General features: G+C 45.9%; 1 protein-coding gene across 1 annotated transcript in view; it reads right to left on the reverse strand.

The window, feature by feature from the left end:
- The window catches only part of DERA (deoxyribose-phosphate aldolase), an 85,177-nt gene extending 67,024 nt beyond the window's left edge, over positions 1-18,153 (reverse strand). Inside the window, exon 1 of the mRNA XM_084766053.1 lies at positions 18,073-18,153. Coding sequence (XP_084622179.1) covers positions 18,073-18,103 — 31 coding nt within the window. The 5' untranslated portion in view covers positions 18,104-18,153. The remainder of the gene's footprint in view (positions 1-18,072) is intronic.
- Between the last annotated feature and the right edge of the window lie 805 nt (positions 18,154-18,958).

Consider the following 18,958-nt stretch of genomic DNA (forward strand, 5'->3'; position numbering starts at 1 on the left):
CACTTTGGTGCCATTCTGGCCCCTCTGTCTGTTATTAATTGGTTCTCAAATGTTTGTCTCTTGGTTTTTTGTTTTGTTTTTTTTTTTTTTCATTTTTCTGGGTTGAGTCTCAGCAGACAGGGACTTTCTAGCCTCACCAGAACACTGTTTTTGCTTGTTTGGGGTCCTTTACATAATCCCTGACTCACGTGATGAGAAGTAACTTTACATGACGAGAAACATGTCCACTTCACCTTTGTTCCCAGGAGACAAAAATGAATCATACTTTGTTTTATACCGTACCCTTCAAAAGTGGAGTAAATAAAATATTAAATCCGCCGGGCGTGGTGGCGCACGCCTTTAATCCCAGCACTCGGGAGGCAGAGGCGGGCGGATCGCTGTGAGTTCGAGGCCAGCCTGGTCTACAAAGTGAGTCCAGGACAGCCAAGGCTAACACAGAGAGACCCTGTCTCGAAAAACCAAAAAAAAAAAATATATATATTAAATCCCCCATTTTTCTTTTAATTCTTTCTAACTACTCCCACCTAGCCCTGTTTCTGGTACTGTCTCCAAGCACATGCTTTCTGACGTGCACTTGCATTTTTCTTTTATTTTGCACTTGCATATTTTAATACCAGTTCTTCTTCCCAAGCACCCTTCTTAGTTGGACTCACACAGCTGTCTATTATTTCTGTACTGTTTGTTTTCAAGTCTAATTTGCATCCTCCCAGAAACCAGCTACACCCTCCCAGCTGTGCAGGTGTTCAGCGCAGAAACAGCTCACCAATAACGGTTGGTACCTTTCCTATTCTGGCAACCTTGTGCTGTTATCAGTCACTGAAACTTGTTCAGTATTTCATGATCATGTCCGATCTGTCAACCTTCACCTTGGAAAGGGGTTGACTGGCTAGAAACAAAATCACCAGGATGCTACTGCTAACTTCAAAGTCAGCTTCCTCAGTAAATGAGAAGATGGTGCCTTGCCCAGTTTCTATCCCCAAGATACAGAAATCAGGAGCTGCCCTGTGAGCCCCATCCTTACTAAGGGTGACTGAGATGCATCAGTAGCCTTCTTCCAATAGTGTTTCACCTATGAGACTTGGGGGACAGGTGTTCAAGGGCAGTTGTGTACTTTATGGGCACTAGGAAGATCTGCTGCTCCTCTGCCTGTTAACCTGGTCCTGAGAATCCAGATGCTAAGAATGCAAACACCCACAACCAGGAAGTACACACTGCCACAGCCCAGGTAGATGTTCCAAGGATACAGCTTGCACTACTGTTTGCGCCCAACCTTAAATTCCTATCGACCACACACTCACCTACAGCTATCAATCCAAATCGGGTGAGGAACATATCTGTATATCCCTCAGTCAACCTCAACTCAGATGGTTAATACCAAGATAAAGCCTGGCTTGATCTCCCAGATCTGCCTCTGTGCCAATCTTGTCTGTCCTCTTCCACTGAGCTGTCATTTCCTGTGTGTCGTGCAACCATAGTTAAATGGGTTTGAACGCTTTCAGGCTATCGTCACAGTAGAAGATAGCCTGGGCCATATCACAAGGTAACTACAGCCTTGCATCATACCCCGAGCTTAAGGTTTCCCCACCTCTCTTTACCCTCTCTCCATCCCTGAGACAGGAGCCACTCCCCAGGCTTCTGAAGACAGCCCTTCTCAATTCAGCAGCTGTTCACCAGAGGGTGCTCTGGACACCGGAAGATCCTGGTCTCCTCTTCCGATATCTTCTGTCCAGCTCTTGGACTAGTCATTTCAGGTCCAGTTGTTCCCAGGATCCTTACGATTGCTCATTCAGTGACCACCCCAGAGTCTGCAACAGCTACAGCCACAGTTCCTGAGCAAAATGGGGACTACGCCTGAGTGCCTAAGAGCAGAAACTGCCATCTCTCCAGAGCCCAGCAGTTCTCAACCTGAAGGTCATTACCCCTTTGGGGGTCAAATGACCCCTTCACAGGATTTGCCTAAGACCATCAAAAAACACAGATATTTATATTACAATTCATATCGGTCAAACACTATAGTTATGAGGCAGCAACAGAAATAATTTTATGGTTCGGGATCACCACAACATAAGGAACTGTATTAAAGGGTGGCAGCATTAGGGAGATTGAGAACCACTAAGTTAGCACTCCCAGAGTGCAGTGCGGTGTAAATGATGTGAGAAACACAGCCGCATAACAAGAGTGCAGCTACCCGAAAGAAACCCAGGAAAGCTGCGGGTGTGAGGAAGGCTGGCAACGCCCAATATGAGACAAACTTACACGGGCAAAGTCAATGCATCCGACCAACATTTCCCAGCTGGTTCCATGGCTTTATTAGAGCTTTTTCACTTAAAAGTAGATAATAAGAACTTACTTTGGCGACTGGGAGAGGAAGAGAAGGGTGTCAGTGGCTCACCGCTGAGCAGAGACTGGAAGCTCAAGCTAGGAAAACAGACCTGAGCCAGTCAATAGAGTGCCTCAAATGAGAAGGACAGGGCAGAGATGTACCTCACATTATTCAACATGCGCGACACCCTGGGTTCAATCTGAGGACCCCCAAAAAACCAGACACGGTGGCACAAGCCTGGCATTCCAGCCTCGGAATACGGAAGTAGACAAGGATGGTCAAGCTTTGTAGGTCACCGTCGTCGGTTCCTGAGACACATGAGACTTCGTCTGTATATAAACAATAAACTAGAAAAACAGCAGCATTGAACAGCTGTCTGAACAGATGTCCCAGCCCCTGACACAGTCACTGCTTTCACAGGAGAAGCACTCAGCACTCATGCCCTGGCCTGAGCCCAGTCACACGAGAGCAACGGTGTTCGGGGCCCCCCATTGAGCAGGGCGAAGGTGCAGGCCTGGCTATAAGCATGAAGTATAAACGAGGAGCGCAGAGACTCCTTGCAGACTAAAGGCCAGGCGGTTACCATCCATCTACTCTGTAAATCTGTAATGAGTTACTTCAGGCCAGGTTTTTCAATATCGAACACACACACACACACACACACACACACACCCCTACCGGCAGCCTCAAAAAGTGTATTTAATGAAAAATGTGATTGTAAATTTCCATTTCTCAGGAAGATTGATTATCTGTAATTTGCACATTTTACAAGCATGCACCTCAGAAAGCAAAGGGCTAACACTGACGAGAGAAAGACTTACTCTGCTGAAAAGCAGTGTAGCTACTTCAAACTTGACTGTTGAGTCAAGTTGGAGACTAAAGAATTTAACACATCTTCAGCAGATAATAACTGCATAAACCTCTTCAGTCCAACCTTCATCTTCATAGGTAACCAATTTACATACCACACATTTTCACACGTGGCTATTCCAGTGACCAGGTAAGCAGCAGTAGTTAGTCACAGAATTTCTAACCCGCACTTGGATTGCCAAACATGTAGGATGTGTTGCTAGTGTGTTTTGCCTTGGTCCTGCTAGGCAAGTGCTCTGAGCTACAGTCCTGGCCTAAACATGCACTCTTCCCACAGATGAGCTCTGGGAAAAGTACTGACAGCTGCTGCCCTGGTCCTAAACATGGTGAGAGGCCAAGAAGAACTGCCGGGAGAGGCAGAGGCGGGTGGATCTCTGTGAGTTCAAGGCCAGCCTGCTGGTCTACGTAGCAAGTTCCAGGCTGGCCATGGAGAGAGAGAGAGAGAGAGAGAGAGAGAGAGAGAGAGAGAGAGAGACAGACTGAGACTCTGTCTCAAAAAAAGGAGGGAAGGAAAGGAAGGAAGACTCATTAGATAGAACACAGAGAAATTCAAGTGGCTGGATCAATTTTGGGTAAAGATTCAACATGTAGCCCTTTAAAAAGATTTGATGGATTATTCTAGAAGCCTAGTGTTTCAGCAAAAACCTCTTTAATGCTTTTCTCTTGTAAAAGATTTCACAATGAAACTTGATGAAGCTTTCAAAATTATGATTGTGACATGCCGCGCCCCCCAAATGCTATCAGCCAATGTGTACCATTCACAAAGCTGCTATCTCTTCGAGACTCCTGAAAGCTAATTTACACGTGTTTAACAGGCCTACATAAAATTAATTCTGTGAAAATATCATAACTCCTATTTAAATGTTCCACAATAGGGTCAGCAATAATAATGGTCTACAAATGACTCAGCATGCTAATGGAAATAAATGACATATAATATCTGCACCCATTCTTCATGCGCTGTATGGCCACCACCCAGTACCCAATGACCTGCTCTGACCACACATTAGCCCATGGAAATCTATTTCAGGAAAACCCCATTATTCTTTACCATGAAGTTAGGGCAATTTATAACCTCTCCCAGGAACACACTGTTAGGTTTAATCTCTATGAAAGCATCTTATATACTAGATTATGAAGATCTTATTAGAGTGTTATTTCCTAATATTTGTTGACTTCATGTTATCCCTGACACCTGATATTTTCAGTAAATAGTTTTTAATGATCTATTGAGAATTACTATTATTTTTAGTTAAAATTCATATACTTACATTTTGAAATGATACTATTGAGGTATTTCCCAAAGTTGCTGTTTACAAGTAATGATGTCCTACTTAGCTTTAACAGTCAATTTAACACAAAGTAACATAGTCACTTGAGAAGGGACTCCCAATCAAGGGATTGCCCAGATCAGACTGGCTTCTGGGCACAAAGCAGAAGTGTCCTAAGTGCTCACTGATGTGGGAGGGCCCAGTCCACTGTGGGTGGTACCACTCCCTAGGTCCTGGGCTATATAAGAAAGCTGGCTGAGCATGGACCTGAGTGAGCCAGCAAGCAGCATTCCCCCATGTTTTTTACTTCCAATCCTACTTCAATTCCTACCCTGATGTCCTTCCTTGATGGACTCTAACCTGTAAATAGAAATAAACCTTTTCCTCCCCAAAGCTGCTTTTGGTCAGAGCATTTTATCAAAGCCACAGAAAGGAAGCTAGGACACATACATTGCCCAAACTCTGGTTATTTATCTTAAGAGGTGACAATATGGCACCAATGAATCTAACTGAAAAAAAAAAAAAAACCCACTATATTTTGATAAATGACTAACTTTCAAAGATATTCACATTGGGATTTGAATCTAAAATGCCCTCCACAAACTTGTGTTCTGAGCGCTCTGCCTCCAGGTTACAAAGCTATTTTGAAGGAGGTAGAGCCTAACTGCCAGAAGAGAGCAGGCAGGGGTGGGCCTTCAAAGGCTATGCCCACCCTGCTCCCTGTTCCAACTCCTAAGCACACAGCCACAAAGGGACACTGACATATTTTCACTATGAGGTGCACTTAACAATGAGACAGGATGTCTTTTTCCCCTCATGTGGTTCCTTCTAGGTATCTTTCACAGCAATGTAAAAGGTACCAACCAAGAGGAAAAAACTAAGATGCGTAAGATCCCAGAGGGCGGTGGCCCACGATACCCACCGCCTGGTCACATCTCCCCACGAAGGAGAGCAAACCCACCGGAAGGTACTACATTCATGTCTAACTTGAAACACCACTGTACCCCAGCATATGAGGGGGGCGTTCTCCCTCCCATGCTCATGTTCTGCTTCTATCAGCAAACATCCCTGTTCACAGCTACGTACTTCTGAAGCTGCAGGTCAGAACACCACAGCACCTGGATACAGGAAGGAGTTCCTGTGCTCACCACCACTGGGCATCTGGTGCCAGTCCACACTTATGTCATCAAATGCCCACAGCTACTCTACAACTTAGCTTGTGTCAGCAACTCTACAAACTAGCTTGTGTTCACCACATGCCTTAAATATGAAAACTCAAGAGCCACAGGTAGATAGAAGAGGATCAGGACTTAAATCCCAGGCTGTCAGATTTCAAAATCCGATCTCTGGGAACAAGACCCAGCACGCACATGAAAAGCTGGGCCTGGTGGCATGCGCCAATAATCCTAGCCCTAGGGAGGAGGACGAGGACGAGGCAGGAAGAAGCCATAGCTCATCACTCCAGTCACCTCAGTCAGGATCCTGTCTCAGAAAGTAATGTGGAGAGTGATCTAGAAAGACATCTGATGTCACCCTCTGGCCTCCTAAAAAAAACATCAGAGCACAGACACACACATACAGACACACAAGCATACATATGCACACCCGCAAGCATGTGCACACACAGAAGCATGCACACACACAAGCATATGCATACACACATACACACATAAGCATATGTACACACACATACACACATAAGCATATGCACACACACGCCAATTTCCTTCCAAAACAGGGGCTAGGGATATACTTAATTAACTGAGTCACCACCCAAAGTATATATTTTATTCACAAAAAGTTTAAACAGAGAAGTCTACAAATGCATAGACAAGTTCTCAAACTGGGATACAAGACTGCACTTTAAAGCCAAACTGAAAGACAAAGGACGGGTGTACAGCCACTAGATATGGCATGTCTGTCATCCACCACAAGAAGTAACCAATAGCCAGACGGTGATGGTACACACCTTTAATCCCATCACTTGGGAGGCAGAGCATCACAGATCCCTGTGAGTTGGAGGCCAGCCTGGTCTACAGAGTAAGTTCCAAGACATCCACGGATACAAAGAGAAACCCTGTTTCAAACCCTGCTCTCCAAAAACACCAAAACAAACAAAAAAACACTAGAAATAATTGAATGTTCTCTAGATACCAACTTACCAGTCTCATGCTCTCCTTGTGTACTTTGATCTGTGCTTAAATACACACACACACACACACACACACACACACACACACACACACATGCACGCACACACATGTAAACTCATATGTACATATGCATGTATGTGTGTATGTATATATAATGGACACATACGTTCCCAGACACATACATGAATATATGCATGCATACACACACACATATATTTATACTCACATGTATGTATATATACACATATGTATACATGCACACATACAGATATATGCACACACACAGCACACTCACAGGCAGAAGCAGCTAAGATACAGATCCCTCCAACAGATAACAAGTGCTAAAAATCCTGACTGTAAGCAGACAAAGCTTGAACTGATACTATTTCTCAAAACAAACAAGCCAGGCTCCCAGCCTTGCCTTACTGAACACAATGCCAGTCCAGGCGGCCAGGAAGTGCATGCTCCTGGACTGAAGTAGAGTGGGACTCGCCCCCTGCTAGGCCCCGAGTCTAACACTATTAGCCGAAGCACCTGATCCCCCACCGCCTCTCCTCAGGAAGAAGTGCTTTGTGGCTCAGGTTTTGACTGGGCAGGCTCCTTTCCTCAGCACTTTCCAGTGCTCTGTGACAATTACCAAAGATCTTAAAGCACTGAAGTCCCCTGGTGTATTGTGACAGTAACTGAAAGTCTGCCTGCTCCCTGCTGCCAGCCCCACTGACCCGGTGAACCCCAAGGTGGGGTAAAAGTCACATGACAAGCTGAGTTTTGTTCCACCCTCACAGGGAAATCTGCTCCAGTGGGCAGGGCAGAGTTTAACAGCCACAGGAACAGAAAGCTGAGGTGGAGAAAGGCCTTGAGCCAGGGTGTGCAAAGAAGAGTGGACAGTCAGAATCGCAGGTTCCAGAGACAGCAGGCACAGTCCCCTCCTCCTCCACCACCTCCACCACCTCCACCACCTCCACCACCTCCACCACAGGCTCCCTTTAGTTAAATATGTTAAGCTGTACTATTAAAGTGTCATTTTTAAGGTTTCTTCAAGGAAAAGTAGCTCTTTAGACTGTGAGTCTTTTGCACTGTAGCAGGAACTGAACATTCTATTAACCCCCCACACAGTTACTGAGGGGTAGAACACGGAGGGGGGGGCACCAGGGAGTGGGGGGGCAGGGACTGATGGGGGGTGAACAAGAGCCTGGTGCACTCTGAAGCAAACCTCTCCACCTCCTGAGGGCCATCCAACATCAGGTGACACCAAAGTCCTTATTGGCGAAGATCCAAATAGGATGACCCACAAGTCTTCTTTTTGTGTGCCCATAAAATGCTCCCACACAATAACCAAGAGCTAACTATAAAAACAGTTCAATTTTACAGTAATTTTCTGTTTTCCTGGCTTTGACTCTCTGTATGAGGGCTAAGGACATAGCTAGGTAGATAAGAGTGTTTGCCTCGCATACAGGAAGTCCTATGTTCCATCCCGGCCTAAGAAAAAGACAGGAGGCAAGTTCATCGAAGTGAGGATTTTAACTTTGACTTCCAAGGCCAGGGACAGTTGCCCTTAGCAGAGCTGATGAGGTTCCTAGAATATCCCAGAGTCAACACAGAGGCCATGGAAGAGTACAGTGCCTACGTGAGGGGGCAGTGAGGCAAGTGGTTAGAGCAGGGATGGTGCCCAGAAACACATAAGAGAAGAGACTTATGTCGAGCTGAATACATCAGCCAGCCAGAGGGCTACGGTGAGAGACTGGGGCTGTCACTGGTAGTGCGGTTTCCTAGCATGCAGAAAGCATGGTCTGACACCAGCACCATATAAACTGGGCATGTTGCTGCACATATAAACCCAGCACTTGGGAGGCAAGGGCAGTCTGAACTTCAAAGGTCACTCTTGGCTACACACAGAGTCTGAGGTTCACCTAGGATCCAGGGGACCCCGGGCACACACACAAAGTTGTGTCATGAAAGGTATTGTTCTAAGTGGTGTCAGAGACACAGAGACCTAGCAAACAGGACCCATGCCCAGGAAGGTAGACTTTACTACCACAGGTGTACACTGAGCAGCACAGAGAGGCGGGGCGTGTCAGAGCACTGGTGAAGACCAAGGGTGCCTAGAGCAGAGATCTCACGGGCCAGCTAGGCTAGCTAAAATGGTGAGGTACAGATCGAGGGAGAGACTCCGTCTCAGAAACTCAGGTGGAGCGCAACTAAGGAAGACATACAGCGTTGACATTTTAAGACGTCCAGAGAGAAGGGCAACGTAGAACTGTGTGCCGTCACATTAAGTCAACAAGAGGGTGAGACGTGCAAACCGACCAGCGGGACTCAGCCTGGAACCCAGAGAGACTTGACACCAGCCAGACAAGGAAGGGGAGGAACCCGGGAAAACCAGCAACCAGAGCTGCATGAACAGCCACGGGAGGGTAACGTGGCTCAAAACACAGAACCAGAAAACTTCTCAGAATCTTGGAGATCGTACATTGGCTTTTGTTTCGTTTCGGAGATCATTTTTAGAGTCGCTTTAGGCTTTCAAAAACAGAGCAGAAGGCACAAAGATGTGTCCACAGAACCGTAAGTCCCTCCATTATTAACATCTGTCACCACAGCAGCAGAAGTCATACTCCTCTTACACATTAGGAAGGACATGCCAGGACACAGAGGTCCCTGTCCAAGGTCAAGGCCACCTTTCTCCTTCACAGAGAACAAACATCACTGCATCTGGGGCAACATGCACAACCAGGCAGGGATTTTCCGATAGCCGTCCACAGATGTTTGGTTTCAACTTGGCTTGCAAAAGTGAAACTGGAAAGGGACAGTAGGGAAGGCAAGAGGGACATAAGAGAGGGCAACACAGTGAAGAAATGCTAGGGACGATGACACAGGACACACAGGTATGCAAATGACACCCCATTTTTCCTACACTAACTTCCTCAATGGGTGAAAGACTCATTATTTTAAGAGCAGATAATCAAGAGAAAAATAAGAGTTCTCACAGGCTGTGACAAGTTCAATCCCTGTACTTTTAATCACACTTGGCCCATTGTATTAACCCAAAATTCTTCAGGTTAGAACCACAGAAGTCTTCAAGTCAGCGCCATTTCGAGCAGTGCCACACGGGGGCTCAATGCCGTCCTCACTGCCGTCCTCATACGGGCGCACTCATATTACGCCCACAACTGGCCACCTGGTTCCTGAAGACCTGTCTCAGTTATTGGATCAACTGCTCAGCCCTGGGCACTGCGTGTAGTCAACTGGTATTCTACTCCTTAAAAATGTCTCCCGAGGTCAGGGGTGGTAAAGCTGGCCTGAAACCCCAGCAGCCGGAAGGCTGAAGTAGGAGACTTGTAAGCTGCAGGGATAGCCTGGGCTATTCAGACCATTTAAAAAAAAAACCATAAATTATAGAAAGCCCTGCTAAGCTGGAGACATTTCCATTCTTGGTTTAACTGTGTGTACATGTGCCCGTGAGTAGGAATGTATGTACCATGGCAGACATTTTCATTTTTAGATGACCTGTGTGTACATGTGTCCGTGAGTAGGCATGTATGTGATATGGCAGATATTTTCATTTTTAGATGACCTGTGTGTATGTGTCCGTGAGTAGGCATGTGTGTGCCATGGCTCACATGTGGAGGTTGGAGCACAGCTGATTCTCTCTTCCCATCTTGAGACAGGTACTTACTTCTCCCCTGCTCAATTACTAAGGACAGATGGCTCTTGGGTTTCTTGGCAACTCCCCTGTCTCCACCTCCGAGTGTAGGAGTTCTGGGATTACAGATACATCCCTGGGAGGTTTTTATGTAGGTTCTGAAGCTGAAGCCAAGGTGTGAGGGTTGTTTGGCTTTTGGGGGTCACTGTGCTCCTTCTCGAGCTGGCTGTAGACATCTGAATGACCTGCACACTCACACTTACAAACACATCACTACTCTGAGGACACAAGTAAGTTCCCTAGGTGTTCAGCTGAAATGCTTGTCAGAATCAGGTTCTGATCAGATCATTTCAGTATTTTTTTTCCTTCCTTAAAAGACCACAACTCGGCACCATTAACTGGAGTCTAAAGCAACCCTGGCACTTTGTGGCCAGGGAGTCGTTTTTTTCAGAGAGCAATTACCAGCAGCCGCATTTCTGCCCGGCATTTCTTTGGAGAAGGAAAGCCTGGGTAGACAAAGTGAGCAAGGAGTTGGGATGTGAGTGTCTCAGCATTGTAAAAAAAATATGTACAGTTGCTGGCACGAAGATTAAACATTTATCCTCCTCTTGCGGCCACTTTGGTTCCTAGGGACCCGCCGTTTGAGTGGTACACCCACAGACGCCCGCAACACACACCAAAGTCAACTGAAATGTTTCAAAGTGCCTTTTCATGCCTTTATTTCAAAGATGAACACATTTCAAGGTGACCCAATCCTCAAGCGACAGACAGTGTTTTAAAAGGGCCAGAACTCTCCACTTTCACCGTTTCTAGTGACACGTTTCAATCGCGTCCTCAAGGGCTCCAGGCTGCAGTCTCATTTAGTAGTACTCTTTCTTCCCAGGCAGAGGCATCCCGTTTTCAACGAGGGCTTGAAGTTTGCCTTGCCTCCTAATAATTAAAACCCACAGGGCTTACATACTTCTATGAAGAGATGTGTTTCAGCGTAGCAGGTACCACAGAGGACTTTTAATTATTTAATTATACAACAAACTCTGGTTATCAATTTATAGTATTCTATTTATCAAGACAGTATCAGAATAATAAAAGACAGCCTTATGTGTATGCTTATAAACAACAGTTAGCAGACTTCAAAACAGAATAAAAGCGTTCATAAAAGGACACCCCACTTAAAATATAAAAATATACAATCACACACTGACTGTGTGACCCATACACAGAATTAATCATTTCTATCTTCTTCAATATATTAGTCATATCTACTGTAGAAAAATAAGAGTACACTAGAAATCTGACAGTTCCTGGGTTTAAAGACACCTTCTAAGGTGCTCTTGATCAATCCCTGTGCACAAACTTTCCCATGAGGAAGAGCATTGCGAAGAACGCCTCCCCTGGACGGCTGTGAATCCACCTCGTCCTGTCCTTCCGTGTCTCTGAAGGCGTTTTGGTTAGGTCTCGGACAGTCCAAATACCCAGAAATGATCTCAAATTATTTAATTATACAACAAACTCTGGTTATCAATTTATAGTATTCTATTTATCAAGACAGTATCAGAATAATAAAAGACAGCCTTATGTGTATGCTTATAAACAACAGTTAGTAGACTTCAAAACAGAATAAAAGCGTTCATAAAAGGATGAACGCTCTAGGATTTCTGGCAGTTGGATAAAAGCCAGAATTCCTCAGGAACTTGTGAAACAGGCTTTCTGTCCCCCAAAAGGAATCATTTCCCTTACTTCTGACAGAAGGGACATATGGCTGTTGGCGTACCAAAGCCCATGCTGGCCTTCAGCTCCCTCAGTATCACAAGTACCTGTTACACATTTTAAAGTCCACACTAGCATCCTAGCCCTCCTCACCTCTTCCTCCTCTGTGGGAAGGACTGTAAGTTTAGTCACAGGTGAAAGCAATCTTGGCCGGCTTTGCCCTTGGACACACCACGGATACTCCCTGAGATTAACCTTGAGATAGACTGGGTGGAGCCATCCTGGGCCTGGAATCCAGGAAGCGGACCATGGGACTCCACCTGGACTATTGTGTTTCTAATCGACCCTCGATGGGAGGAGGAGACCGGCCCTTGCATGTGAGAGACAGGCAGGCAGAGAGGATGAGAGAGGCAGCAGGTTCAGACCAGGCTTGAGCGCATGTGGATTGGGAAGAGGATCAGCGAACAGGCTGGAGACACCTAGGGACCCATCCCGTAGAACGGATATCAGAAGGTTCACTCTTTTTTCCCTCTTGTGTAAGCTAGTTGGATTGTATAATAAAGTTTAATTGTTAAGAAAGAAAGCCAACACTCCTCTGCATTAAACTCTCTACACCTACTCATCCTCAGAATCCAGCTACGCTCACTGGCCCCCGTCTTGCTCTCCCATTCTCTTGCTGTTTGCTCTCCCTATGTTTCACAGCTCGTCTTCTCCTGTGCTCTATTCTGTCTCTACCTCTTGCTCTCCCGCTATCTCGCTCTTCTCTCCTGCTCCCGTAGCCCTGGCAACGTCCAGGCTGCTTTCTTTTCTCTCCGCTCTAGACTCTTCTGGTTGCCACACCTTCTCCGTAATAATGGAGCAGTCACGTGGGCCGTTTCTTTACTATGCACCTCAAATGCACTTCCACTGTTGGGTTTGCTTAGTTTAGTTTTGAGACAGGGTCTCATGAACCACTGGATGACCTCAAAATTGTAAATCCTTCTGCTTCCACCTCCTAGTATTGGGATCGAATCACAGTGCTGGAACTACATCTAGGGCTTCCATCTGCATGACTATTTATTTATTGAGACAGGGTTTCTCTGTGTACCCTTGACTGTCCTGGACACACTTTCTAGGCCAGGCTCACAACACTCAGCCTGCCTCTGCTTCCCTGCATGCTCAGAGAGATCAAGGAACAAGCAAGGTGTCCCAGGGGTCCAGTCAAGCCACAGAACACCAGGCATTTTACACGGGACTCTCCAAAATCTCTGTGCATATGAACACATTTTTTTAAGTGCACTCCAGCCCCTTTCCCTTCTCTTCCTTAGACTTCTGTCCTAAACCACCAGGGTAAACATAGGAAAGGAGGTAAACCAGATGGGCAATTGAACCACCACATTTGTACACCCTCGGGCCCAGAGCAGGGATGGAGGGCCCTAACAGATAAAGAGAGCACCATGCATACAGAGGCCCAGAGTCGAGTCCAGACACAGGAAGAAATTAGCTTCCTCCTGTATTCCTAATCTCACACAAGCTCCTATAAAAACAAAAATAAAAGACAACAACAGAGGGGGGGGCAAGCACTTGGGAGGTAGAGGATAGAAGATTCAAGATCGCACTCAACTACAGAAAGTTCTAGGCCAGGCCAGCATGCTCTTTACTGCCTGATTCTTCGTTCATGAGGTCACCTCCACCATGTACACAAGTGATACCTACAAAGAGCTCCTCACCTCCTTGGTGGCCTCACTCTTCATGGGCTCTACAGTCCTGTTCCTCCTGCTCTGGGTCGGCATCTATGTGTGAGTCCCCAAGGGTACCCACCAGGAAGCTCACCAAGTCCCTGCTTTTGTAAATTAAATTTTTTTTTTTTACCATTGCTACACTTGTCCTACCTGCTGTTTACAATAAAGGTAGATGTATGACAAAAATAAAATAAAATAAATGTTCTAGGCCAAACTGGAATATATAAGACCATTTCAGGGACTGGAGAGATGGCTCAGCAGTTAAGAGCACTGGCTGCTCTTCCAGAGGACCTGAGTTCAAGTCCTAGCACCTAGATGTCAGTTCACAACTGTCTATAACACCAGACCCAGGTAATCCAAGGGCACCAGGTACCCATGTGGTGCATAAATGCACATGCAGACAAAATACCCATACATGTAAAATATAATACAAGATCTCAACCATCTCAGAAACAACTCCCCCCCCAAAATCTAGATATATCTAACTTCATAAATGCGCAGATAAAAGGAAGATGAGTGGTATGACATTTACAGTCTTTAAAAACAGATTTTGTATTGGGCTGGTGAGATGGCTCAGTGGTTAAGAGCACTGCCCACTCTTGCAAAGGACCCGAGTTTTATTCCCAGACCCCACATGGTGTCTCACATGTGTCTGAAACTCCAGTTCCAGATCTGGTGAGTTCTTTCAGCTTCCAAGGGGACCAAGAATATACATAGTATTCCTACATATATGCAAGTAAAACACCCATACAAATAAAGACAAAAACACAAATCCAGGTGTGGTGGTGAACGCCTGTAATCCCAGCACTCTGGGAGACAAGGCAAGCAGATCTCTGAGTTTGAGGCCAGCCTGGTCTACAAAGCAAGTGTAGGACAGCCAATGCTACATAGAGGAACTCTGTCTCAAAACAAAACTAAACAAAAACAAACAAGCAGATCAGGGGGGCTGGAGAGATGGCTCAGTGGTTAAGAGCACAGTCTGCTCTTCCAGAGTTCCTGAGCCCAATTCCCAGCAACTACATGGTGGGTCACAACCATCTGTACTGGAATCTGATGCCCTCTTCTGGCAGGCAGGTGTAAATGCAGATAAAGCGCGCGCGCGCGCGCGCGCGCACACACACACACACACACACACGAAATAAAATCTTTAAAAAACAAAACCAGCCAGCCCTCAAAAGACTATGAAGTTGGACCACAGCAAACAGGGACAAGACACAGTCACAACTTTTGTAGAATAAAAGCCAAGTGAACTTCCTGCCCAGGGTGCGTGCTAACACCGTTTGGCTTCCGGAGACCCTTCCTAAAGAGAGCTACTCTGGCTTCCTCCCAGTGTTCCTCTGTGCTACATCAAGATTACTCTTTGTTTCGAACACCCTCCATTGTAGCTATATCCGCCCCTTGTTAGTAACAGTATCCGCTGAATGAACTGGCCCCACTTCCTCACAACTAAGATCTGTTTAAAACTTTTCCCTTAACAGAAAAAAGCTGACATAAAGTAAGACATTACTAAAATGTCCCCTCATACAGCATCCCCACTTTCCAGATGCCTCTGGCAATGCACAAATTTAAAAGGAAGCTCTGCTGGCTAGCTTTACGTCAACTTGACATTAGCTAGTCATCCGAGGGGAGGGAACCACAACTGAAAAAGAAAATGTTCACACAAGATCAGGATTTAGCCAAGCCTATGGGGCATTTTCTTAACTGGCGATTGTTGCAGTGAGAGATCAGCCCATTGTGGGTGGTGCCATCCTTGGCTGGTGGTCCCAGGTTCTATAAGAAAGCAGGCTGAACAAGCCATGAGGAGCTAGCCAGGAAGCTTCACTCCTCCATGGCCCCTGCATTCTGTCCTATTTGCGTTCCTGCCCTGACTTCCTTCAATAATGAGCAGTTAGGGAAATACGCCCTTTCTTCCCCTACTTGTTTTTGCTCATGGTGTTTCATTAAGAGCAATAGAAACCCCACGGCAAAGCCACTGCCTACCACCCTGATAAGTGTGCTATACCTTAACAAAGGGCGTCATCCAACTGCCTTTGACTGACATCCAAAACTAGGAAGGTATGGCACTCATAGCTCCTGCTCACACACAGGGCCCAGGTGCATGGACAAGTCCCCTGCAGTCAGTAGTTGAAGATGTATTCTTTCATTCCACACGTGAAGGCTTCCCATCTGCCTTAGTTACTCGGGGGACTAAAGAAAAGCCATGCTTACCAACACCTACATTTTACGAAAACATCAGAAAAGTCTAGAACATGTAAACAGAGCCTGGAGGAAGTAACAATGCAACCAACATGGTAGTCCCCTGAGTGTGCTCCAGAACCACCCAGGCCTGGATGGTTAGACCTCCATCTTAAAATCAGAGCACCCTTATCTGGAAAACCTCGTACACACAGCCAAATGCCAGGCTGGGAAGAAGCTTTCCTTGCAGAGTTCTCATCCTAAAAATCAAGGTCAGGGCCAGCCAGATGGCTCAGTGGGGAAAGACTCTTACTGCCCTGCTGGGCAACCTGAATTTAAATCCTAGGTGGCAAATGGTGGAAAGTGAATCGACTTTGAAAGTTGCCCTCTACCCTCCAGGGCGCACGTGTGCGCGCGCGCACACACACACACACACCCCACACACAAACAGTAGATAAATTAATTTTTAAAATCTGGGTTAAAGGCTGGAGAGATGTCCCAGCAGTTAAGAGCGCTTGTTGCTCTTCCAGAGTACCTGAGAGTTCAAGCCCCACAGGGCAGTCACAGACCATCTGAAAGACCAGTCCCAGGGTATTGATGGCCACTTCTGGCCTCAACAGGCATTGCATGCACATGGTACACAGACACGTACAGGCAAAACTCACACATAAAATGAAACTAAAACGAAATGAATTCTACAATCTTTCTGGTGATGACTGCATTTTTAAAAAAAAAAAAGTTTTAGTAAAAATGTGTTTAAATAAATCTAATTTCTTTTTTAACTTATAGTGTTCACTAAAAATATTAAGGTGTCTTCAATCAGCAAAAAACACAAATATCAGCAATTAAAGCAATGGTGAAATTAATATAGAACAATGTTTCCCGAGTACATATATAATTTACATCATTTATTTTATTTTATTTTAGTAGTTTGGACTAAAGCTGTCATTGCTAAGGTTGATAGCAGAGCAGGGAAGGTACGACCCTTGCAATCTACCTGATCTTAGCAAGTAAGAAAAACATAACCTTTAAGTGGGGTGCTGAGTGCAATTTATTATTATACACTTATTATTATTCTAAATAGCAACTGTTTCTTTCTACACTGTTACTTTTCAACAAATGAGAGGTAGTGTTTTGACTGCTTTCTGAGAAAAGCTCTTCCTATATAATACAGTCCAGGCTGGCCTGGCACACACCTGATGCTGGGGTTACAGGTGTGTGCAACAGCACAGAGCCTGGACATACACATTACAAAAGTAAAAATGGTTTAATTACATCTCCTGAAAGGAAAACGTGAAACTTTTAAAAGAAATGCTCGGGGGAAAATTGTGCTAAATCCTCCATATGTGCATAGACACAGTCACACCTCACCTTCAACCCTTATAGCCCCCATCATCAAGGATCCGCCAACCCAGGGCGTGCTTGGCCGTTGCTAATGTTTACATTCTAGGGAGAGGACACATTGTAAGTCATCATCTGTTGGGGAGCAACGCCTAAAATGAAATGAACCTGCTACACAAAGTCCCTGTCAAATGTGTTTACCACTCGCTTTCAGTAAAAGTTCCTAACACTTCTTAAAGTCTAGACTGTTTATTCATGGAACAAGTCCATTTTGAAGAGAAAAAAATGTAACCATGTGTATCACTTGGAGCTAAAAAAAAAAAATCTCAAATCAGTCCCTGCAAACAGAACTTCCTGCGTTACTTACAGTTAGTTCTTCAATACTAAGTGAGAGAAATGTACCAGAGGCTACCAGTTCCCGCCTCGCAGTATCCAAACCACCGTCATACAGAAGTACCTTCCTAATAACTATGTTACAGAAGAGTACACGTAAGCACAAAGTAATTTAGCCAAATAATCATTCGTTTTAAAAGGGACGTTTTGTGTAAACATCTTAAATCATTTTTAGCAGAAGACCATTGACAACTCCTCCACCAGCGCGCCAACTTTGGGTACGGCTACGTGAATTGGGCAGTATATGGCACGGGTACTCCATCCAGCCTTTCTCAGGGGTTTGTTTTCTTTGCCACCAGGTGGAAAGGTCTAGCTAATTCTTCCTTGCCTCCGCTTAAAGGGTAAGACTGCAAAGAGCCGAGCAGTAGGGAACTCCGGGGTTCTGCTCGGTTCAGGTCTCTGACCAGCGGCGACCTCCCTGCTTCCCCACCCTCAGCACGCGATCGGGCAAAGGGGAGCGCGACCCACCAACCCTTACCGAGCTCTGTGCCCCGACAGTGCGCAGCCATCGTAGCCACCCCTGAAAGACCAACACTAGCGCCAAGGCTTCCTACTTCCTGCCAAGTGCCCGCCCCTAGCCACGCCCCTTCGCCCTCCTAAGCCCCACCCCTCATGTTCACGCCCCACGACCTTTTTCCCCAAGCCAGCGCCAAGGCGTGATAGAAAACCAAGCCAAGCCCTCTACTGTTGCCTAGTCCCTCCGGTTCAGGCACGTGACTTCAGCACGCTCCACCTCCCAGAAGTCTTCCCAGACCATTTAAAAATGCTTACATTGCTAACTGAGCTAAACAGAATGAGTTTTAGGAACTTCAGCTGTAGGACCATGTGAGTGGCAGGACCGGATTTCTTCTTGCATGCGCAGAGCTCTGCAGCCTTGGACTCGAACTGTAGGCAGTGTTCCCTAGCCCTCAGATGCCAAGGCACAGTCTAGGCCCTAGAGCATGCAGTGATTTCTAGTCTGGACTCAATGAAAGAGCAGCTAGGTCATGAACCTGGCAAGACCTGGCTTCTTGTTTTAAGACAGGGTTTCAGTCAGTAACCGTGTTTTGTTTTTGTTTCGTTTTGTTTTAACCCGGGGGCCCAGAAACTTCAGTGATCCTCCTGCTCAAACTCCCCCACTGCTGGGAGTACGGGGCCTGCCACCACATTCAACAAAAGATTGGGTCTTTTATTATTATTAAAAAACATAGTATTTTTATTTTTCTATACATACGCGTGTATATACCATATGGTGCAGGTACCTGCAAAAACCAGAACAGGGCCCTCTGGGCCAAGAGTTAGAGGTGGTCATGAGCTGAGAACCAAACTAGTCTTTCGGAAGAGCAGGCACTCTGTTGAGCCATCTCTCTAGGCCTGACGGGACT

Source organism: Acomys minous (assembly GCF_964271855.1).
Source record: "Acomys minous genome assembly, chromosome: 17".
NCBI lineage: Eukaryota > Metazoa > Chordata > Mammalia > Rodentia > Muridae > Acomys > Acomys minous.